The 22,927-nt window shown below is 39.8% G+C and overlaps 1 protein-coding gene across 5 annotated transcripts in view; it reads left to right on the forward strand.

The window, feature by feature from the left end:
- MOCOS (molybdenum cofactor sulfurase) overlaps positions 1-22,927 on the forward strand; it is a 409,994-nt gene that overhangs the window by 359,416 nt on the left and 27,651 nt on the right. For all 5 annotated transcript variants that reach the window (XM_037889907.2, XM_043540409.1, XM_043540412.1 and 2 more), the window contains 4 exons: positions 5,658-5,820; positions 12,468-12,549; positions 20,853-20,977; positions 21,622-21,721. In XM_037889907.2, coding sequence (XP_037745835.1) covers positions 5,658-5,820; positions 12,468-12,549; positions 20,853-20,977; positions 21,622-21,721 — 470 coding nt within the window. The remainder of the gene's footprint in view (positions 1-5,657; positions 5,821-12,467; positions 12,550-20,852; positions 20,978-21,621; positions 21,722-22,927) is intronic.

Raw genomic sequence — 22,927 nt, forward strand, 5'->3', positions numbered from 1 at the left:
TAGAAGGGACCGCAAAGCTCATCTAGTCTAACCCCCTGCCAAAATGCAGGATTTGTTGTGTCTAAACCGTCCAAGACAGATGGCCATCCAGCCTCCCAGGTTTATAGTCAGCTTTTAATAGTACTAGAAATGTAATTTATAGTTGTTTAGTATTTGACACTTGCACTGAAGCGGTGGATAGAGGCTCAATCAGCATCAGGCCCAGTGTGCTAAGCACTGTACAAATACAAATAGACACAGGCCTAGATCCTCTGAGGTATTTAGGCATCTACCTCCCATTTAAATACTTTTGAGAATCTGGGCAATAACGTGGATACACAATTAAGTATATACATGCTTTATGTGCATTAGATATTGGAGTTTATATATATCTAAGTTTCAGCTATCCTCACCTGTTTCTCAAACTGGCCAGCATTAATTGGTCCATTTCTTATACATGTCAGAGCAGAGGTAGGGTCTGAGGAGGGACTGGTAGAAAGAGAGTAAAATGGCCTTGCTGATCAGTTCAGGAAGGATGTTTTATGCATAAAGAACAGCATGGAAGCAGGCCTGGATGGGAGGGTCAAGATTTGAGAAGACCCCAGATTATGGGTTCCAGCCATGTGGAGAATGGAGGTCATATCAAGACTGACAGAGAATAGGGGGAGTGGAAAGGGTTTGAAAGCAAAGACTAGGAGTTCAGTGTTGGTTGTGTTAATTTTAAGTTGGTGATGAGACCGCCAGGAGGAGATGTTAGAGAAGCAGGAAGAGATGTGGAACTGGAAGAAGGTAAGCAGGTCAGGAAGGGTTCTTTCCTTTCATTATCCTCATCATTCACACCTGTCTTCACAGAGTTCTTGCTTCAAAACTCTTAGAAACAGAACTAGACTTGTCACTCACCACTTGATGTGTAGGTCTGCCCTATGAAAAATCACTCAATCAAATTTTCTGCCTGCAAAAGCAGTAAAAATAGCAACCCCCAGCTCACCATTTGTAAAAAGCCCTAAAGGCTTACTGTCCTCATTTTATTACCAGTCCAGCTGAGGGTAAAGTCTAAAAGCTATTGTTTATTTTGACATGGTATTTTTCAAGTCAGATGAGATTTCTTTGGTTATCAATATTTCATGGAAGTCACTTAAATCCATTCTAAATCCAGTTACTGCTTGGCCTCTTTTCAATGGCTAGGAGTAGGACTGCAAGATGGAGCAGATATCTCCACACCCCATCACATTGCTAATTGCAGAGTGAGTCACTCTCCCTAAGGCTGTAGGGATATGTCTACACTGCAATTAGACATCTGCGACTGGCCAGTGCCAGCTGACATGGGCTCACGAGGCTCAGGCTAAGGGGCTGTTTAATTGTGGTGTAGATGCTTGGGCTGGAGCCTGAGCACTGGTACCCTCCTGCCTCACAATGTCCCAGAGCCTGGGCTCCATCCAGCCCGAGCTCAGATCTCCACACCTCAAATAAACAGCCCTTTGGCCCAAGCCCCATGAACTCAAGTCTGCTGTTCTTAATTACAGGGTAGTGTGACAAAGTTCCTCCTCTGCCTTGGCGGGTCCTGCGCTTATTGGCGGATTTTCTCGCCTCAGAAGTTCACGGCAGCCCTCAGTTTGGCCACTTTCACGGCTCAAATCTGCTGTTCACTCAGTTAGCCTCATCATTGGGCAGCATGGGAAAAGGAAGAAGAACAATCCCCGCAGTCTCTGCTGATCCACCTAGTGGATCGGGGAACAGTCCAGAGAACTTCCCCTCTGGTGGAACCCACAGTCCAGTTCAACTCCTCCGGTATCAGGTAGGGAGTTGGAGGGATGGGGGGAACTCGGGCCCGCCCTCTACTCCGGGTTCCAGCCCAGGGCCCTGTGGATTGCAGCTGTCTACAGTGGCTCCTGTAACTGCTGCATGACAGCTACAAGTCCCTGGGCTACTTCCCCATGGCTTCCTCCCAACACCTTCTTTATTCTCATCACAGGACCTCCCTCCTGATGTCTGATTATGCTTGTACTTCTCAGTCTTCCAGTAGTACACCTTCTCACTCTCAGCTTCTTGCGCCTCTTGCTCCCAGCTCCTTGCACGCACCACAAACTGAAGTGAGCTTCTTTTTTTAAACCCAGGTGCCCTGATTAGCCTGCCTTAATTGATTCTAGCAGCTTCTTGATTGGCTGCAGGTGTTCTAATCAGCCTGTCTGCCTTAATTGTTTCCAGAAAGTTCCTGATTGTTCTGGAACCTTCCCTGTTACCTTACCCAGGGAAAAGGGACCTACTTAAACTGGGGCTAATATATCTGCCTTCTTTCACTCTTCTGTAGCCATCTGGCCCGACCCTGTCACAGTAGACATACCCTAAGTGTCACTGTTGCAACTTCAGCCTTCCTCATTTTGAAGGATGAAAGGCTCAGATGCTAGACACATTGGTGTTTGAAGTGAAACATTCTAGAACTTTTAAGATTGAAAACTTGGCATGGAGAGTAAATAGGTCTGAATGCGAGAACATGTTCTGCTGCATTTCAGAAAGAAAGAAAGAAAGAAATGCCAGACTGTGCATGTGCAGAAGAAAGTTCTGTTAAACTCTTTGTGCTTTGGCAAAACTGCCATTAACATTGGGTGCAGGATTGGGTCATCAAAAGATAAAGTTGGTGAACATGTGTATTACTTGGCCTTTTTTCAATGACTAGGAGTAGAACTGCAAGATGCAGCAGGTACCTCCATACCCAATCTCATGACTAATTAAAAATCGCTGTTTGACCTCCTCTCTAGTGAAAAGTCTGTTAATATAACCCACTAACTCTAAAACTTCACTCCTCCTGTGTCTAGCTGCCCTAGCACATAAGGCACGGGATGCCAAGAGAAAATGAGACTGCAGGGAATGAAAATTAAGGTGGGGATCTGGAACTAACAGGGAGATAGTTAGTTTCTACTCCATATATCTTATAAAATGTGTTTGACAAGGAGAATTTGTCTACTGCCCAGTCCTGCTCCATGCACGTGTTACCAAATGCACAGAAAGCAGAGGACCCAGATGGAAGAGGACGTTTTATGGACTTTTGGGGAGGAAGCTCTACTTTCATGTCCTTTCAGTTTTTATTTCAGGCAAGTGGGGGGGACAATCAAACCAGAGATGAAGAAATTCTCACCCTCACCCACCTTCTTTTAATATACACAAGATTGTTTAAAGTATGCATTTTTAAACATGAACATGTTCATGTCCATTAATTTTGTATTGTTACATAATGCACCATGCTCAATGAAAAAAGGTTAAGACTTTAAACATTAATAACTTTATTATTCTTACCACAGATTCTAAACTATAAAAATTACATGGTATCACCCAAGACTATATAAATAGTTTTCATTGAAAATACAACATATACTTTTAGTTATCAGTGGACAACAATATATACAGGTGTGTGAACGTAAACTTTTCTTACACTTGTATAATTTAAAACCTGCTCAGTTAATTCTCTTCATATGTTCCAAACTGTAATACCCACTCTATTGTAATTAGAAAAAAAATCAAGTCAAAAAGCATTTTAAAAAAGAATTCTAAAAAGATGAAAACAGGGGTTTCTAATGGAAAATCTGAATTGTAGCATCACTAAGCACTGTGCTCTGCTTACTTTTCTGGCTAAATTTTGTTTGATTTGCACAGAACTCTTTTTAGCTAAAAGCAGGTAGGCCAATCGGTGGACCAGTAACGTGAATTGACTTTATTATGCAATGATCTGGCTCATTACTGGTGGAGAAGAAGATTAGCCAGTGTGGGAAATAGGAAGAATTTGGTCTTTCTGTTGGTCTCCTGCCCTTCTTGCAATGGGCAATCAAGGAATGGATTGTCAAGCTCTGATCCTCCTGAGTTTCAGGCCTAGATACATAGGTGAATGGAGGCGTTTCATATTCACCTGAGCATCTCCAGACATCATATGCTGAAAAGTTAACTATGTCATTTACTGATGCTCTGCCCAAGAGGTGGGGCATGCAATTAGCTTATATTATTGCAACTTTATTATCTGGGATCCTGGTAGTATAAAGATGATAGGAGTTCTGATGTAGAGGGAAAAGGAAGCACTTGGCAAATGTCAGTGACATAAGTGGAGGGGCCTTATTACTGGGCACCTTAGGTTAGCTATGCAATAGTGATCAATATCCTGGAAAAGAGGGAGAAGTGTGTTGTGGACATGCAGTCGGGGTGCAGCATCTCAAAGTTGGATCATGGAGGTTCCTATAATCATCCTGAATCTACAACAGGCAAAGTAAATTGCAGGGGATGATTGTTGCTATCTATCTATCTATCTATCTATCTATCTATCTATCTATCTATCTATCTATCTATCTATCATTTATCTGATTTTTTTCTGAATAGTGCCTATCGCTATATAGTGCATTATTTAAGGCCCTGATTGAGGAAGGCAGTTAAGACATGTTTAGTTCTAAATATGTTCATAAGTCGTGTTGCCTTTATTCGCCAGCTTGAATATCAGATTTCTGGCTGAAAATTCTATACCTACAGTATAGGTAACAAGGAACATATAAAATTATTCTAATTTTTAAAAGCAAGTAGAAAAATGTTTGTTTGTTTGTGCACTTGATGCATTTTACAGCACTCTGGCCAGGAATTTTAAATGGCTGCTGCTGAAAGGTCTGACTGATAGGTTGCAAAGGCCCTTATAAATATCAGCAAGGGGGAAAATAAAGCCTTTTAGAAGTTTTAAAGTTTGTTTTCAGTTGTGGAGATGCTAACAATGTTCTATCAGAAACTTGATTTAAAAAAAATGTAAATTATGCTGACATTATCAGTCACTCGAGGCTGAATTTTGCCCTCCAGTAGATGCACAATAGGAAGTGTATACATGTATCTGAGAGCAGAATTTGGCCCTCAATATTTACTTGCTAGAGATATCTTGCCAGTTAGCTCCCCAATAATCACATGGACTGTTCAGGGAGTATCTCAACTAACATATCTGAAAATACAACAAAGCTTAGTCATGGTTAACTCTCTAAATATTTTACTGCTACTGGAGAGTACACATGATCTGAGGCAATATGTTTAAAAGCCCAGCTTTCAACTAAATGGAAATCCTTAAACTGAGGTTCTCTCATTTTACTTTGGATTTCATGAAAGTAGTTTCAGTTTCACAGAAAAACTCAGGGTTTCATTTGAGCAAAAAATCTTGAAATTTTCAATATGTTGAATTTCAAATTGTTCTTTTTTTAAAAAATTGATTTTTGCATTCAGACACATTTTGTTAAATGTCCTATAGTTGGATGTGAAAAGTGGAATTGCGAGAATCCTAAAGTAGCCCAGAATAAAGCTGAGAACATTTTCCAACAAATTTCACGAATGATGTTCACTATCTTCTCACAGCCCCACTTGTTAATTGTGGTGACTAAAAGCATGGTGACATGTAACAAACAATAGCAATAAAACTCAATTTAGATCTGGCACCTTCTTGCAGAGATATTTGTCTTTGATTTGATAATTAAAGCTTCTGTTAACAAGGCTGACACTGACATATACATGAGTTTTCCTATTTCAGTTTCAAAGGATTTCACAAAGGGAAAGTTTCTTTTCCCTTTCCTTTTTGTGCAGTGCCTTTCCACTACTGCAGCTAGAGATCTTTATTAAATAATTGATGTTGAGTTTTCTTTCCGATTGTATTTTTTTTTCTGTTGCTATGCCAGGTTTCTGAGTGGCCTGTAGGAAACCAAGGATTGCTCTATGACCGAAGCTGGATGGTTGTGAATCAGAATGGCATTTGCATCAGTCAGAAGCAGGAACCTAGACTGTGTCTAGTACACCCCTTAATTGACCTGGAGCAAAGGATTATGGTCATCAAAGCAGAAGGTTAGTAAGCAGCATCCATTCCTCTCCCTTACTGAATAATAAAAAAAGAAGTACAGAATGTCATGAATCACTAATATACTAGGAACAAATCTTGCTCTTCCAGCTGTGGGTATGGAAGTTCCAGACTTCACCACAAAGGATAGATTTGGGTTATGTATGGGGAAGGGAGATCTCCACAGTGGCTCCCTACATGCAACTGTGGAGTGGGTGCCAAGGGCAGGGATGGACAGTGCTGGTGAAATTCACAACTATGTAGGTCCACTGGCCATTCTGCTTCTCCACATCATGGAGACAGTACACCAGTCTCAAGGGGCTACTGTAGCCCGGAAACTGAAGAACTGGCCACTCCACAGCTGGCCACAATCTCTTCAGCACACAGCTGGGTTACTTGGGCTGTGCAATGGGGACAGACTTTCCTGCTTGCTGAGTAGATCATCAGTGGGGATTGGTATCACTGAGGTGATGACATAACATTTTTTAACTGATTGCTTTACAGTATCCTTTCAGATAAAAGAAAATATTTCATTCTGGCTACTTTTCTGAGCACACAATCAATGAATACATAAGAGAACCATATTTGGAGAGTGCTGGGGTTCTGGAAAGTTCTTCCCAACTTGAGGGGATATACTGTTTCTTTCACTGACAAAACTATTAACATTGAACTAAACAGCAGGCTTGTCGTCTTCAGAGCTCATTATTAATGCCTTGTTTGCATATAACTGAACAGTATTTACCTTCTCCCTGGGGTCTAACATTTGCTCAGCCTCTGCATCTGTTAATAATGTATATGCTCACATTTGAGCAGCTAGGCCCAAACAAGTTAACTCCTTTAGGTTTTTTCCTATTGTCATAATTCATTGTCAGGGTTTTTTCTCTTTCCTCGAGGAACTGCAACAAGAGATTCCTCCCTCAGGATGTTGGTTTTACCTTCAGAGCCCTAAGGCGCAGATTCTATGATACCCCTACAGTAGTGAGGTCAACAGGACCTATCCTGTGCAGTGAGAGTCCCCATCCTCTTCTCATTTGCTCTTAGGGCATTTGAAATCAGTGGGAGTGTTTGAGCTACAAGTTCCCTGTTTTAATTGGCAGGGCATCCCTGATGAAGGGCATTTGACTCAGAAAGTTGCATCTCCCTGGATCCAGCAAAAGCTCAAATACTGACCTAGTGGATAGAGCTCTAGGCTGGGACTGTGGAGACCTGGTTTCTATTCCTAGTGCTGCTTCTAGCCTTCTGGATTACCTTGGGGAAGCCTCCATTTCCCCAGCTATAAAATGGGGATAAAGTTACTTCTAAGATTTTTGGGGGGGGGGAGGGGGGTTGGGTTTTTTTGCCAATTGCTTTGTGATCTACTGTTGAAAGGTGCTGTATAGGACCTGGGTGTGATTATTCAGAGCATGCCTTATGCATGTAGCTGGGTTTTCAAGAATGGGATGCATAGAGAGTATAAATAGGGTTGAAGGAGGGGTGCTTTTCATTTATTCATCTGGACAATGGAGGGGTATCCTGGGTGAGGATATTCATCTTTTTTTATTTGTTTATTTTGTATTGACTCTTTTTCATGTTTTGATGTATTCATGCTGAAAGAGAAAGGAGAGGCACTTTTTTAGACTCCTAAATATACAGTGAGCGGTAATGCAGTGTCACCACCGAACTATTTTCAGGGTGATTCTTGTGGGAGATACTGGATATAGGATAGGGTTCAAAAAGAAAATCAAATTGGAAAACCCACCTATAAATGATCTGGCTTTGCCCTGTTCACAGAGATGTCTCTTTGTAAAGTGGAACGATCTGGAACTGTCCCTAAAGCCTTTAATACCTTAGGTCATCTAGCCCACCCCTTTGCAATAGCAATGCTATTTTCTAGTATTTATAGTATAGTTTCAGTCTAGTAATAGTTTTAAATGACTAAACATGTGGTGATGTCTGCTGTTTACTTAAGGGGATTATTCCAGAGATTACATGCAGTCAGATACCAAGTAATGGGGGCATATAAGAACCTGACTGGAAGCCTGAATAGTTACACTAATTGAGAAGACCTTCATGATATCCTGACTAATTTTCCTCCTCTTAACTTCAACCTCAGAATTATATTCCATTGTACAATACTAAATAATTACTCTCTCTTCCTGGTGTTTACACCCTTCAGACATATAAACGATTGTTACATCTCCCAGTTAGTCACCTCATAGTAAAGCTATTCTTATTTGACTTGTTTAATCTTTCCTTGTAAGACAGTCCTTCAGGCTCAAAATCATTTCTGTTGCTCTTCTCTGAATTCCCTCCAATTTGTCAATATTTTTGCTAATGAGGTGTGTAAAACTGAATGCCATATTTCAGGTTCATATAGGCACACCACATCTTTACAGAGAGAAACTGTCAGCCCTTTGTCCTGTGATGTGATGCCTTTCTTTCTGCAGCCCAAACTTCATTACCTTTTATGCTGTCATTTCATATTTCAAATTGATAATATTTAATTTGTTGACTATGATCACCTCTAGTTCTCTCTCAGCATTATTTCTTTGTGATTTTTTCCAGCACTGTGGATACCGTTCATCTGGATTATTTGTATTATTGTGCATCTTTCCAAGATTAATCTTTTCTTTCTCCTTTCCACTTCCCTTGCTGCTTTTAGTATGATTTCTCTGTCTTTGTTAGTATATGCTGCCCCTCTCAGCTTCATACCATGAAAAAATTTCATTATCTTGCTCTTTATTCACTCTATACTAGCATTTATGTTGGCAAAACTTTTGTCGCTCAGGGGTGTAAAAAATCCCCAACCCTGAGCGACACAACTGTAGCTACTGCCACTCATTGAGCTGGTTTTATTATGTCGACAGGAGAGCTCTGTCCCCCCTCTGTCCCTGTCCCCATGCAGCTGTGCCACTGTAAGCTTGGACATGGCCTTTCAGATCATTAATAAGGAGATAGGGGTTGCAGTGGTTTCAGTAGGCTGATGATACCCAGTTCTGTATCTTTCTTATCTAATCCAGCCAGCATTGGCAGTGGCCTTGACCCAGTGTTGGCCTGACATCTGGGGTAGTGATGACGACTAACTGGTTCAGGCTTAATCTGGATAAGACTGAGCTGATGTTGATGGGTTGGGGGAAGTAACTAGAAAATAAAGTGAGGATTTATATATGTCCCTTTGAAGGACTTTTTGCTCCCTGAATTTGTAATCCCAGCTGCTGTTACATGATCAGGTAACAGCAGTGGCCATGATGGCCTTTTTCCTGAACTGAAGAAGAGCTCTGTGTGAGCTCGAAAGCTTGTCTCTGTCACCAACAGAAGTTGGTCCAATAAAAGATATTACCTCACCCACCTTGTCTCACACTACCGTTGTCACTTTAAGATTAGATTACTCAATTTGTCTCTATATTGTGCCATACATTAACTCCACCAACAAACTAAAGCTGGTACACAGTTTGGCAGCATCCTGCTAGCTAAATGGTGTATCTTACCAGCAGTATGATATACTGATTCTCATCAGTTGCATTGATTCCCCCCCTGATAAAAGCTGAAGGTATTGGTTTTGACCTAGGAAGTCCTGAATGACTTAGGAGGAGCCTCTACAGATCACCTCTCTCTCTATGCGATACTGCCACCGCTGTAGTAAGTAAAGATGCTCAGGGTGTTTCCTCTAGCGCCACATGACTTAGGAACTTGCTCTCAGAAATAGCTCAGTCTGTTAACCTGTCAGCATGCTACAAACTCCATCTATTCTCCTAAGCTTGAGGAGAGGAGAGGAGTGGTGGAAGAGGGGAATTTGTGGTGTTTGTTTTGTACTTGGTTGTTTTGTGTTATGTGAACTTATTATATCTGTGGTTTCTAAGAATCATATTTTAAGTTTTGTTATGCCCGTTTTTCCTAAGCTACAGGTTTTCTGGCTAACGTTCGTTATATTCACCACAAAGCTTTTTCATATGCAAATTATAATAAACAGTTATCATATTAAGACTATCTCTGATAAACCAGTAATACAATTTTATGAAAGCTTCTTTGGAAGTGAAAGCCTATTCTATCTGGGCCTAGCTCCCATTGACTTGAACGACAGCATGAGCAGGTCCTCCATTTCAAAAAATCTATTGCATGTTATGAAAATAGAATCCTTCTTGTCTTGCCTCTGTTAAATGCAGACGGCCAAATTCTGGTTGCCATTGAGCTGCTGTAAATATGGAACTGTTCCACTGCCTGCACCGGACTTGTTCCTGATTACACTGGTGTAAGTGAGAGGAGAATTAGATGGAGAGTATGCTGCTGTGAAAGGCCAATTTATCTCTTTCCATTTCAGCTAACAGAGTCAGCACTACTCTTGTAAGTTGTGAATTAGTTTGTCATTGCACAGAAGCAAGAATTTTGAGTGTTGTGAAATCTCTTTAAAACATTGAAGTAGAAAGATACTAGCAAAATTGTGAAACTAATTACACTTTATAGATTTTATTCTCCCTTCGATGCTCATGTGTACTGCCAGTAACATTAATAGGAATTACGTGCACATGCTGAAGAGAGAATGCACATGAATAGTTTATATTTCAGTATGTTGAAATAGCAGACTTCTAATTTTTGCCATTGACTCAAAAGAGTAGCTTTAAAGGCAGGGGTTTTTTTCTTTATTACTAATACTGTGAACACATCTGTGAAATTTATCATCAAGCAAATGACCATGGAGAATGCCAGCTTTTACAGTTAAGTTACTGGCAATCTTCCAGCTTTTTTTTCTTAAGATGGAATAAAGTTATAATTAACAATGTTAAACTGACCTAAATATGGCTGTAAAATGTGTGTTTCAGAGTAACAGCCGTGTTAGTCTGTATTCGCAAAAAGAAAAGGAGTACTTGTGGCACCTTAGAGACTAACCAATTTATTTGAGCATAAGCTTTCGTGAGTAGCTCACGAAAGCTTATGCTCAAATAAATTGGTTAGTCTCTAAGGTGCCACAAGTACTCCTTTTCTTTTTGTAAAATGTGTGTGTTTCAATCAGAGTATGATATACTGGCTGATGTGTAAAATCAATCACCTATAAAACCCTGAGCCCCCATCTGAGGAACTTGCATGTGTGCTCTCTGTTAAGAATTGTTTTTATAAATGATTACAGTTAAACCCACAAAAAGTTCAAACCTTTCTTATTTTCTTTTCTTCCAAGTGAATGACACTGATATTTTTCCATGGGGGATGTGGGCGGAATAATCATAGAAGGGTGTTTGTTACACTCCCAAGATAGTAATATTTGTCAGTTTTTACTTGGATTATTGCAACTGGGTTAAACTGATTTGTTGCTTACATGTTTTGTTTTCCAAGTGTGTCCAGCTCTTCTTCTCCCATCTTAATTAATAGGCAGCAGGTTTAATACAAACAAGAGGAATTAAATTTCACACAACAAACCTATGGTACTTATTGCCATGGGATGTTGTGATGGCCAAAAGTATAACGGGGTTCAAAAAAGAACTAGATACATTATTGAAGAATAGGGCCATCAATGGCTATTAACCAAGATTTGTCCAGGACGCAACTCCATGCTTGTGGTGACCCTAAATCTTTGACTACCAGAAATCTGCAGTGGAAGATGAGGGGAGGGGGTATCACCCCCTAATTGCTCTGTTCTGTACACTCCCCCTGAATCACTGGTACGGGAAACAGGATGCTGGGCAAGATGGACCATGGTCTGACCCAGCATGGCAGCTCTTATGTTCTCTTATCATCTTTATCATTCTGTGCTACAGCAATACCACCAGTCAGTCGAGTTTGGGATGATACTGAAGTTAACAAATACCATAAATCTTTCTCTTTTGAAATTGTGTATGTAGAACAGAATTGTGGCATGGTGAATCTGTGTTAAACTTCCTTACTCTTCAAAATAAAATCAAACAAATCCGATTCTCGTTTTATTTTCACTGGCCTAAATCAGAAGTAACTTCAGTGAAATCAAAGTCCATTGATGTAAAGCAAGTGTACATGAGATCAGAGTCTTTTCTGCTTTATGTGGAAGTGTATATGGAGAGCATTAGGGTTCACTGCAGCCTGATAGTAAAATGCTTTGTTGGCCATTTAAGATTATTGTTTTCAATTAACAAAGAGCAGTGCTGTATGGGGTTTTTTCTGTTTCATAAATCAGTATAGCATGGCCCTCCTCTCAGCCCATTGAGCTTTATTATACTGTTTAAATTCAAAGATTATGTATGCCCCTTTACACAGCTAAGTAGTTTGTGAAACATATTTCATTTTTGAACACTATGTTTATCTTTTTAAAATGTGTTTATTTCCATTCTCTCTCGCTAAGAATGGCTATACTCATAGCCTGATTTACTAGGGATAGTAGAGCTATGATAAGCCTGTCCTTTCAACAACAGCCATGATTGCTGCAGAAATTTTGTGCCAATCTCCATGTAAGAGATACACAGGGAATAAAGTTACTAAAAGCTGAAATTGTATATTAGTTAATGGGGTTTGGGTACCAAGGTCATCCAAAGCCTTTGTTCTTGCATTATCATTTGGAGCCACCTGCAGGCAGAGAATATAACTCTGTCAAAAAGCGAGCAGAATTTGTGTGACTGCTGTAGTCCAAAACAGTCAGGGAATATGTACTTTTTTTTCATAACATATGATTCTGCCCAAATACTTAATTCTTATAATTTGTTCTTGATACATAAAGGAATGGACCCCATATCCGTGCCTCTAGAGGAAAACACCGGAAGAGAGATTCAGATTGGTCAGAGCAAAGTTTGTGCACACAGGTGAGTGAGAACAGGTACCCTAGAAGGTTCTAAGCTGATGACCTTTTGCAGGGACAGTGCAGGATGACCATAATTGGAATGCAAGTTCAAGGGTTATGTGAGAGTCCAGAAGATATTCGCGTAAACAAAATAAAACAAGAAGAGAAGAAAAAAAGTTCAATGATGGAATGAAACAAACAGCAGAGTGGATTAGACTTCTGTGGAAAATGTAGCACACAAAGCAGGTCTGATAAAACAAATAAAAATCAGGTTTAGAGGATTTTGCAGCCCATAAGTTAGGAAAGATCTTTGCCTGGTTTGCCATCAGAAAACTATCAATAAGAAAACTGTGCAAGTGTCCTGTACGTTTTCACATGCTATGTGGCTGCCCCAACTTGGCATATACCGTTTCTGTTAAATTACTCACCTGTGCTGATGTTAGTAACTTTTCCCATTTCCCATTGCATTGTCTCAAATTTTCTAGACCCAGCTGATTTTTAAAATAAATTTTCCATATTCACAAGAACTCCTAATCTTATTTTGAGCACCAATGTTGCTCAGTATTCAGTTATACTTCTTTGAAAAATTATTAGTAAATATGTTGAATAACATTAGCACCAACTCCCTGCAGTACACCGTTTGATGCATTGTCTTTCAATAAGATATAACACTGCTATTATTAATAACTCTGTTTCCGATTTGTGAGCCAAGTGTTTATCCATCATGTGGTATGATTATCCATAAAACAAATATTTCTCCAACATCAGTTTTCTGAGTAGCTCTGTACTGAATGACTTGCTGACATCCATGTTCATTATCTACTGCATTCCACTGACCCACCAAGTCTGTTGATATGTCCAAAGAAGCCATTTGATTAAAGTGATTTGAGTAACTTGTGCTTCACTGACAGTTATTTACTGCACTCTGCTTCCTCTCTTAATTTGTCCATGGTACAGTTATTTTATAAGTTTTCAGATATTTTTCGGAGTTCTGAAGTCCAGCCTAGAGGTCATACATGTACATACCACAATTACTGTACTTCCCTCTTTAAAGACTGGACCCACACTAACCTTCCGTCAGGCCCTGAGCACTGCAGGAATTCCAAGATTTTTCTGATATTTTCTTTGATACAAGTTTATTTTCTCTACCCCTCTAGCACTTGCTTCCCAAAACATCAATAAGTTGTCATTGGACCTGAACGCCCTCCTATGGGGTCATGAGGGTAGTTAGCATGTCCCCCAGTTGGCAACTTCTTGCGTGCCAGATTGGAATGCTGCCCCACTGCTGCTAAGGAGAGAAGAGGCTCTTTTCTCCCCCTTTCTCCCTAGTGCACACCCCACGGCAGCAGGGAGGTTTTTGGCCCTATGTCATAGTTTAACATTTTGTGGTAAACCCAGGACAAACAGCTACAAAAGGGGGGTATTAATTAGTCCCAGGGGATTAAAAGGCCCCTCCCTATCCACTGAGGAGAGAGAACCCCAGGGCAATAAGGTTCAACTGGAAAAGGGGTTGCTAGGGAACCAATTAGGTTCAGCTGACTCCAACTACTTGGGACCTTTTTAAACCCTCCCCTGGGTGGAAGGAGGGGGAGAGTGAGGGAGTGAGAGGAGCAGGGAAGCTGCCAGTAGGCTGTTTGCAGCAAGACACCAGACCTTCCCAGTAGGGAGGCTGCACTCGCTCCCCAGAAGGGAAGGAAAACACGCACAAGGGACTGACTGAGGACAGGAGTAGCAGGACCCTGTGCCACCTATAAGGATTCGCCTTGCCCCAAACCTGAGTCTCCAAGGCTAAAGGACTGAGCCTGCTGAGGCGAACAAGGTATTTTGCCACAGTTTGTTTGCCTGGTGTTTCTAGACTCAGTTAGTTTTTATGGCCAATTCACTTCAGTTTCTCTTATGTTTAATCAATTTATCATGAAGTTTGCTTTCATGAATAGTCTAAATGGAATGCGTAAGATATGTCTATATCATGTATAATACACACACATTTTTGCTTTTCTACCTTTTGTATTAGGAAAGTATCCTCCACTAAATTAAAGTAATAAAAAAGGACTTTTCTTTGGAAGCATATTTTTCCCAAAAAATGTCTGGATGGCGGAAACCACCCAAAAGTAATTTGTTCTAACCATCTGTCCAATTTCCCTTAGTGTTGACTCATCCTTATCTTTCCCGAGGTTAGCCCATCTCTAATAGACCCTGCTTTTAAAATATCCTTGATTGCCTTGCTCTCTCTGCATTTCTTTCGCAGTAATACCATCATAGCCTGTCTCAATGTCATTGGCTGCATTTTTTTTTTAACTGTATGAAAAGGGAAATTTTCATGAGAGGCTGCTCAAAGTTCTCAGGGGCACAGAAGCCTGCAGTGGAAATGGCAAAGCAGGGAAGGAACCAAACAAGAATACAGAGTCAATTAGGGCTATCAGGTAAAACATACGGGTAACAGAAAAAGCAGAATGAGTGAATGGTAGCCAAAGGGAATAAGGGTAATACTGGAAATAACAGAGAGAAAGAATGTATGTTAAAAAGTAGCTCCATTAAACAAATAAGGAGGGCAATGAAATCCAAGACACTCATAGATTCTAAGGCCAGGAGGGACCATTGTGATCAGCTAGTCTGACCTCTTGAGTAACAGAGGCCATAGAACTTCCCCAAAATAATTCATAGAGCAGATCTTTTAGAAAAACATCCATCTTGATTTAAAAATGGTGAGTGATAGAGCATCCACCGTGACCCTTGGTAAATTGTTCTAGAGGTTAATTACGCTCACTGTTAAAGATGTATACCTTATTTCCAGTCTGAATTTGTCTAGCTTTCATTTCCAGCCATTGAATTATGTTATAAATTTGTATAGCTTGAAGATTATATTATCAAAAATTTCTCCTCCATATTTATAAACTGTGATCAAGTCATCCCTTAACCTTCTCTTAATTAAACTAAACAAATTGAGCTCTTTGAGTCTGTCACTATACGCCATGTTTTCTAATCCTGTATTTATTCTCATGGCTCTTCTCTGAACCCTTTCCAATTTATCAACACCCTTCTTCAATGTGGACAACAGAACTGGACACAGTATTCTAGCAGCAGTTGCACCAGTGCCAAATACAGATGTAAAATAACCTCTCCGCTCCTCCTCAACATTCTCCTTTTTATGCATCCAAGTAGTGCATTAGCCCTTTTGGCCATAGCATTGCACTGGCAGCTCATGTTTAGCTGATTATCCACCGGGACCCAAATCTTTTTCAGAGTCACTGCTTCCAAGGATACCGTCTCCCATCCCAGAAGTACAGCCTACATCCTTTATTCCTAGATGTATACCTTTCCATTTAGGCTTATTAAAATGCATAGTGTTTACTTGCACCCAGTTTACTGAGCAATCCAAGAAGAATAAATAATGATAATTGACCGTTATCTTAAGACCTGTTTCACAATGGTTAACAGAGAGGCAAGATGACCATGTGGTAAAGTCACTGGATTCTGAATGAAAATCTGCATTCTGGTCCCACCTCTGCTGGACATCTTGTGCTTTGGGCAAGTCACTTTACCTCTTCGTGCCTCGGTTTCCTCAATGCGCATGAGTATTGTGACGCTATTCCACTAAAGTATGTTTGGCACTCAGATGTTATGATGAAATGCACCATATGAAAAAAAACTACAGATAAAGACCTAGTAAACCTGCTAAATGAAGGTAGCCTGATTTTCAAAGGTGCCAAATGCTAACAGCACCCATGGACTTCATTGGGATCTTCCATAGATTCACAGAGTCACAGAATTTAAGGAATTTAGATCTAGTCTGTCCTGTGTATATTGCAAGTCATGGTATTTCATACAGTTACCCTGTATTAAGACAAATAACTTGTGTTTGACTAAAGCATATCTTCCAGAAAGGCATCCAATCTTGATCTGTAGACTTCAAGATGGAGAATGCACCCCTTCCCTTGGTAGTGTGTTCCTGTGGTTAATCACTCCCACTGTTAAAAATGCGTGCTTCATTTCTCCTTTGAATTTATCTGATTTTAGCTTCCAGACATTGGTTCCTGTTATGCCTTACTCTGCTAGATTGAAGAGCCCTTTAGAACTCTCTGAAGGTACTTACATACTGTAATAAAGTCACCCACTCAATCTACATTTTTATAAACTAAACAGATTGATCTCTTTCAATTTCTCACTTTAAGGCATTTCCTCCTCAAATCATTTTTGTGGCTCTTTTCTACATCCACCAGAACTGGATGCATGGTTGCAATATCAGTCTTACCAGGCTTCCTGTTTCTGTTATATAATTTCAGCTTTTAGTAACTTTATTCCCAGTGTATCTCATACATTGAGATTGGCACCACATTTCTGCAGCAAAGCTGGGAGTGGATGACAGGGGATGGATCACTCAATGATTGCCTGTTCTGTTCATTCCCTTTGAAGAACCTGGCATTGGCCACTGTTGGGAGACAGGATACTGGGCTAGGTGGACCATTGGTCTGACCCAGTGTGGCCATTTTTATGTTCTAACTGGGGAGGTCTGAGGTAAAGTCACTGGACTGGCCATTGTTCCAACTCAGAAGAAATGCTTGAAATCAATAGAAACTTTACATGAGGACAGACTGTCCTAGACAAATTCTGCTTTCAATTATTCCAGTGTAAATTAACTTCGGTGGAATTAATCTGGATTTATGCTGATATAGCTGGGAAAAACATGTGGCCCAAATCTATTGTACAGTCACCAGAAGGAGTTCCTTGGGTATGTCTACATTTGAGCTGGGAGGTGTGATTCCCAGCTTGCATAGATGAACCTGAGCTAGTTCTGCTTGAGCTAGTGCACTAAATAACATCATAGCCAGGGTAGCATGGACAGCAGCTCAGACTATCCACCTGAGCTCATACCTGCCCAGACCCCCACAGTATGTACTCTGGCTGCTAGCCTGAGCTGCCGCCCATTCTACCCTGGCTACACTGCTATTTTCAGTGCACTAACTTGAGCAGAGCTTGCACGGGTATGTCTACACAAGCTGGGTCCAAACCAAGAAGGCCAAGGAAAGCATAAATGGTAGCAAAAGACAAAGAACTGGTTAAAAAGCAAAACAAAGTGAATTCAGCTTGTTGTGGGGGAATGTAAGTGGCATCCCACTGGAATCAATAGTCAGACTTTGGCTGTCCTTGTTTTTCAGTCTATAAATTACCTATCTGGAGGGACCAGCTGTAAAGTACTGAAGCTAAATTTGTTGATGACACAATAGTGGTATGAGTAGTGAACACAAGACACACAGCAGGTAAAATTTGGAAGAATTAGGGCCTGCTTTATAAATTGGCTGACATGCGACAAATGAAATGTAATGTTGACAAATGTAAAGTAATACTCAAGCAAAATAAACACACGAACAAAATGAATGGAATTGAACTACAGCAGAAGGACTTTGACAGGGACCTTGAAGAGACAATGGGCTTCACTCTGAAAATGTTTAGACAATATGGGAAAGCAATTTGAGACCAAGCAGACTCAGAATACAGAAACTACACAGTGACCTTCGATGAAATATTATAATACAATATAGCTGTAGCTTTTCATCTCAGCCACTGTGTGGTGTAAAATACTTTAGCTATCTAATAAAAGAGGGCCACATTTTGAGACATGTTTATGCAGCAGTAAGGCGAATGTAAGCCCCAACAGACCATGTAAAGCACAGAAGATCAGGAAGGGGGCTTTTAGTTGCTCTGTGGGCAGGAGGAGTTTGAGCAAGGAAAAGAATTTGTGTAAATGAACTCTCCACACCCCACCATACTGCAGCAGCCCTGTGTGTTGGCCTTAGCCTCTTTCTCCCTGCCACTGGGGCTGTTGAGGATACAGAAGTTATTACTGCACTTATGAGAACATTTTCAAAACTGAGTTTGAAAATCTAAGGAATTGCTTGCATTCACTGTGAATCAGGAAAAGAAGTCATGATAAGAATTTACTGTACGTATGTCATAGCTGTTTACTGGTTTAAATAACAACCATGTGTGCTTGTGAAGATAGAAATGAGTCACAGGCCGTGTGCTAAGATGAAAGGCAATTTTTACCTTCACATACCTCTGCCTTAAGACATCAGAAAACGTGAAATATTCAAGTAAACATGACAAATGTTTCACCCTCATTAACATGATTTTTCACTGTTTTCACAAATAGTGAGATTTTTTTCACAGCTCTGTGACAGACCCTTAACTATATATAGCAAAGCAGTCAGCTGACTTTGATGTGTACAGAAAACAGCAAAAAGGACCCCATTATGGGGCGTGGGGGAGTGGGATATAATTAGGCCAGATCTTGAAAGTTGTAGTAAAATCAGGATTCAAGTAAATTGTGTAAAAGAACAAGGAAGAGAATTGATATTGATGGCTCAATAATTTTGACCTGTTTTGACTAAAATCTTTTCTTTCAGTATGTTCTTCAGAATTCCAGACATCAGCTGAAAAGAGATAGGAGTCCTACTTCTGATCTCACTTACATTGGCATCATATCAATGTAAATCAATTGAGTGTGCATATCTTTTACAAAGACAAACTGCCTCCAAGCTCAATCCCAGAATTTAGCATCTTTTGCTGTGGTGACTATTTTTTATTTCACAAAGTAGATCATCTGCATTCAAAATCATCTTTCTAGATAGAAGAAACAGCAAGCCGACCACAGGACCAAAAACACACTGCCATCCTCTTTCCAATAATTCTCCCTGTAGTCATGAGGGCACTAATGGTTAACAGGGTGTCTCCATGGCCTTTTTGACTTGTGAGAGAGAATCCAGAAGCCATTCTATGATTAATTATCAGAACTACAGGTGAAGGAGAAAATCTGTCCACCAACCCTGAAGAATACCATCGTGGAATTAGTACTAAAGGAACCATTTGATAGGAGCAACCTTTCAAGCTACCATCTTGTTTGCATTGCTGTTAGTTTATGTACTAAGAACATGGATTGAATTAGGCAGTGGGCAACACTGTAACTGATGGATCATTTAAAAAATTCTTACTGTCTGGCTCCAGGGGACAGGAGTAAAGGCAGCTGTGATTGTGCCACTGAGTTACAAAACCAAAAACATTCAGACTCCCTTAAAACACCTTTCTTGGCTAAAATACTGGGATTAAGAAGCTTTTTATTTGAAAATTTACAACACAATGGAGGCTCCCCTAATTGTTTCTTCCTATTATTTATTATTTTATTTTCTTATTTGTGTTGTTATAACACCTACGTAATACAAACAACAATAATGATAATTAATCAAGCTATCCCTTACACGTTTTACCCAGTTTTGACCCCCTTTTAAATGCATATGTATTAGCGCACTGAAGAAGATGTGCTACGTTCATTTACAACAGAAGCTTCCACATAATGGTCCACAGAAAACTGACTAGTTCACTCTTAGTGCTCGCTCTCCTCCATATTTCCATCAATAATACTGCATTAAAAGAGACTGTGGTTAAATATTGTCCTAACATTATTTTTCCATATATGCAATTGCTGTTGTTGCCACAGGGAAGCTGTGTGACAGTGAATGGGAAGGGCAGTGCTATGATGTAGTCTGTGCTATGAAAACACTTGAGAATGCTGATTGATATAGATTAATTCGATGTCATCGTTAGACAAATACATTTAGTCCAGATCCATCAGAAGGATGAGGTTTCTGTAACTCTTGTGTAACAGCTGGTGGGATGGCAAAGAGATGCATAATTCTAGATAGACTTTGTTGCTTTCAAAAGTTCAGGTGTTTGGAAAATTCTAATCCAGGCCCCAATCCTCTATACATGTATGTGAGTAACATTATACACATTATGGGACTACTCATGTTAGAGATCTATCTAGGTTTCATAGACATGTGATACTGCATACTTGCATAAAATTACTCATGCACATAAATGTTGACAGGATTGGGGCCATAGAGAGGACAGCATTACTAGCCATATGTTTATAAGTATTTGCAAGTACTGTGATTGAAAAAAAGGGTCATTTTTCGTTTGTCATACATGGATTACTGTGTCTCAGAGTCAGTGCCATGATTTTTTATAATTATACAGACTTTCTATCCCACCGTAAGTTATATAAAACTGAATTACGTCTCATCAATAATGAAGTCAAGATTGACAGAATTCCAGCAAATTTGGGAAATATATTTGTGCATAATAGTACTTCACATCTCAGCTGTTTCATTCATTAGTGTTATAATGGATGCTGCATTGTGGATTGAAACCGGCAGAGCAGATATCTGATTAAATATCTCCACCAGCTGTCCTTAGTTTTGCAAATGAAGGTTTTAGCAGTCAGATTATTGCTTAAATTAATACTAATCACTTCTCTCCCCCTCTTGATAGAGTACAGACATATGACTGTGGAGAGAGAATAGCAGAATGGTTCTCTGAATTACTTGGTCGCCAGTGTCACCTGATCAGGCAGAGTTCAGACTTCAAAAGAAATGCAAATCAGAAACATGAAAAAGGTATATCAATTTGGCATGGTTATTAGAAAATAGATACTCCAGCTCAGCATATTAAAATATTAGCATGACTCACATACTTTATGCTGAGTGAAAAATCCCCTCAATGAAGAGGTGTGGGAGAAGTCTTGAGGTATTAAATCCAATAGGCAGCAAAGGGTACATATATGCTCATACTCTGCTACGCTATTCCTCTGTCTGGTGCATATGGGGAAACTTTATAGATCTATGTTTTTGTTACCCCATCACTTTTCTGTCTGAAAATGTTATAACAATTAGAAACATGAAAAATCTATTAATATTGAAAATATCCTTATGCTGAAATTCCTTCCTGAACAGAATAAATTGAGAAGAATGTTTAGAAAATCCATATATATTAATTACAATTATAAAATTATTCCACAAAAATGGGGGGGGGGGATATCTTCTCAGCTTTATCTCGATTCTAAAATACATTGCATCCCTGTGAGTCTGACAGGATCCATGCTTCTAAACTTAATAGGATAGAATCTTTCCTTAGCAACTGAAGTCTAATGAATAATTTCTTTAATTAAAACGGATAAGGTCATTGGGGTGAGGGGTGGGGGTGACCAGTATGATAGTCATTGTTTCTAACAATCATTTTATAATGCTGTATTGATTTTTAGGTCAGGCTACAACAGTCTCACTTTCTCTTGTGAATGAAGCACAATATCTCCTGATAAATACAGCAAGTATTTTACAACTGAAAGAGAAAATTACTGAAAGGTAAGAGCCCCCTCTGATGAGGTAGCCTTTTTATAGAATCATATAATCACAGAAGTGGAAGGGACCTAGAGAGGTCATCTGGTCCAGTCCCCTACTCTCAAGGCAGGACTAAGTATTATCTAGACCATCCCTGACAGGTGTTTGTCCAACCTGCTCTTTAAAATCCCCAGTGATGGAGATTCCACAACCTCCCTAGGCAATTTATTCCAGTGCTTAACCACGCTGACAGTTAGGAAGTTTTTCCTAATGTCCAACCTAAACCGCCCTTGCTGCAATTTAAGCCCATTGCTTCTTGTCCTATCCTCAGAGCTTAAGAAGAACAATTTTCTCCATCCAACCTTTTATGTACTTGAAAACTGTTATCATGTCCCATCTCAGTCTGTGGTGTGGGCATCCAGAATCCTGTCATAAGAAATAAATACCAACTTACCGTTGAGAAATTTGAGATTTTTACTTTTCAGACTTTGAATCAGTGCAGGACAAAGCATGGTCCTATCCCTTCCCACCACATCAGCCAATGGAACTGCCTGCCACACTGAGAAAAGCTCCCCTTTGCTGGTGAAGCTTCACATTGCCCCAGTGCTCAGTACTGTGCCTTAATGGCACAGTCTGGCCCCAAGAATGGAAAATGTCAGAAAATCCACCATAAATTTAAATTACTGCAGCATTATTTAATGGAGCCCACTCTAGGATTACTAGGGTTCATACTTATTCATAATGGACAAGAGAGAATCTGTGGGCCAGGAAAATGGCAGTAGCCATTTCTCTCATCTATATTTTTATTATTATTATTATTATTATTATAATTATAATTAATAATAATAATGACATACTAACAGCCTGCTAGGCGGCTTGCAGACATGTAAAGGTGTCATTCAAAGCAAATGGAGGGAGAAGACTGAAACTAATCAGAAATCAGTATGTGATTGACCACTGGAATTTGGCACATATGTTAAAGCCATGCATTTTTATTGTTTTTTTTAAATATATGTGTAAAACCAATCAGTAGATCTCACATACATGTCGGTTATAATTTCCAAATTTACCATTTATTTTTCACAGGGTTTCATCAGGTCCAACCCTAAAGCTGTTTCTACTGAATCCTTATTCTGATCAAGCAGTCAGTGACCTCAGTAAGAGTTTGGCCAGAGCAAGGAATGAATAAAAGCTGAATAATGAGGGTCCCTTTATGCAGAAGACCTGACT

This window comes from Chelonia mydas, chromosome 2, assembly GCF_015237465.2.
Source record: "Chelonia mydas isolate rCheMyd1 chromosome 2, rCheMyd1.pri.v2, whole genome shotgun sequence".
NCBI lineage: Eukaryota > Metazoa > Chordata > Testudines > Cheloniidae > Chelonia > Chelonia mydas.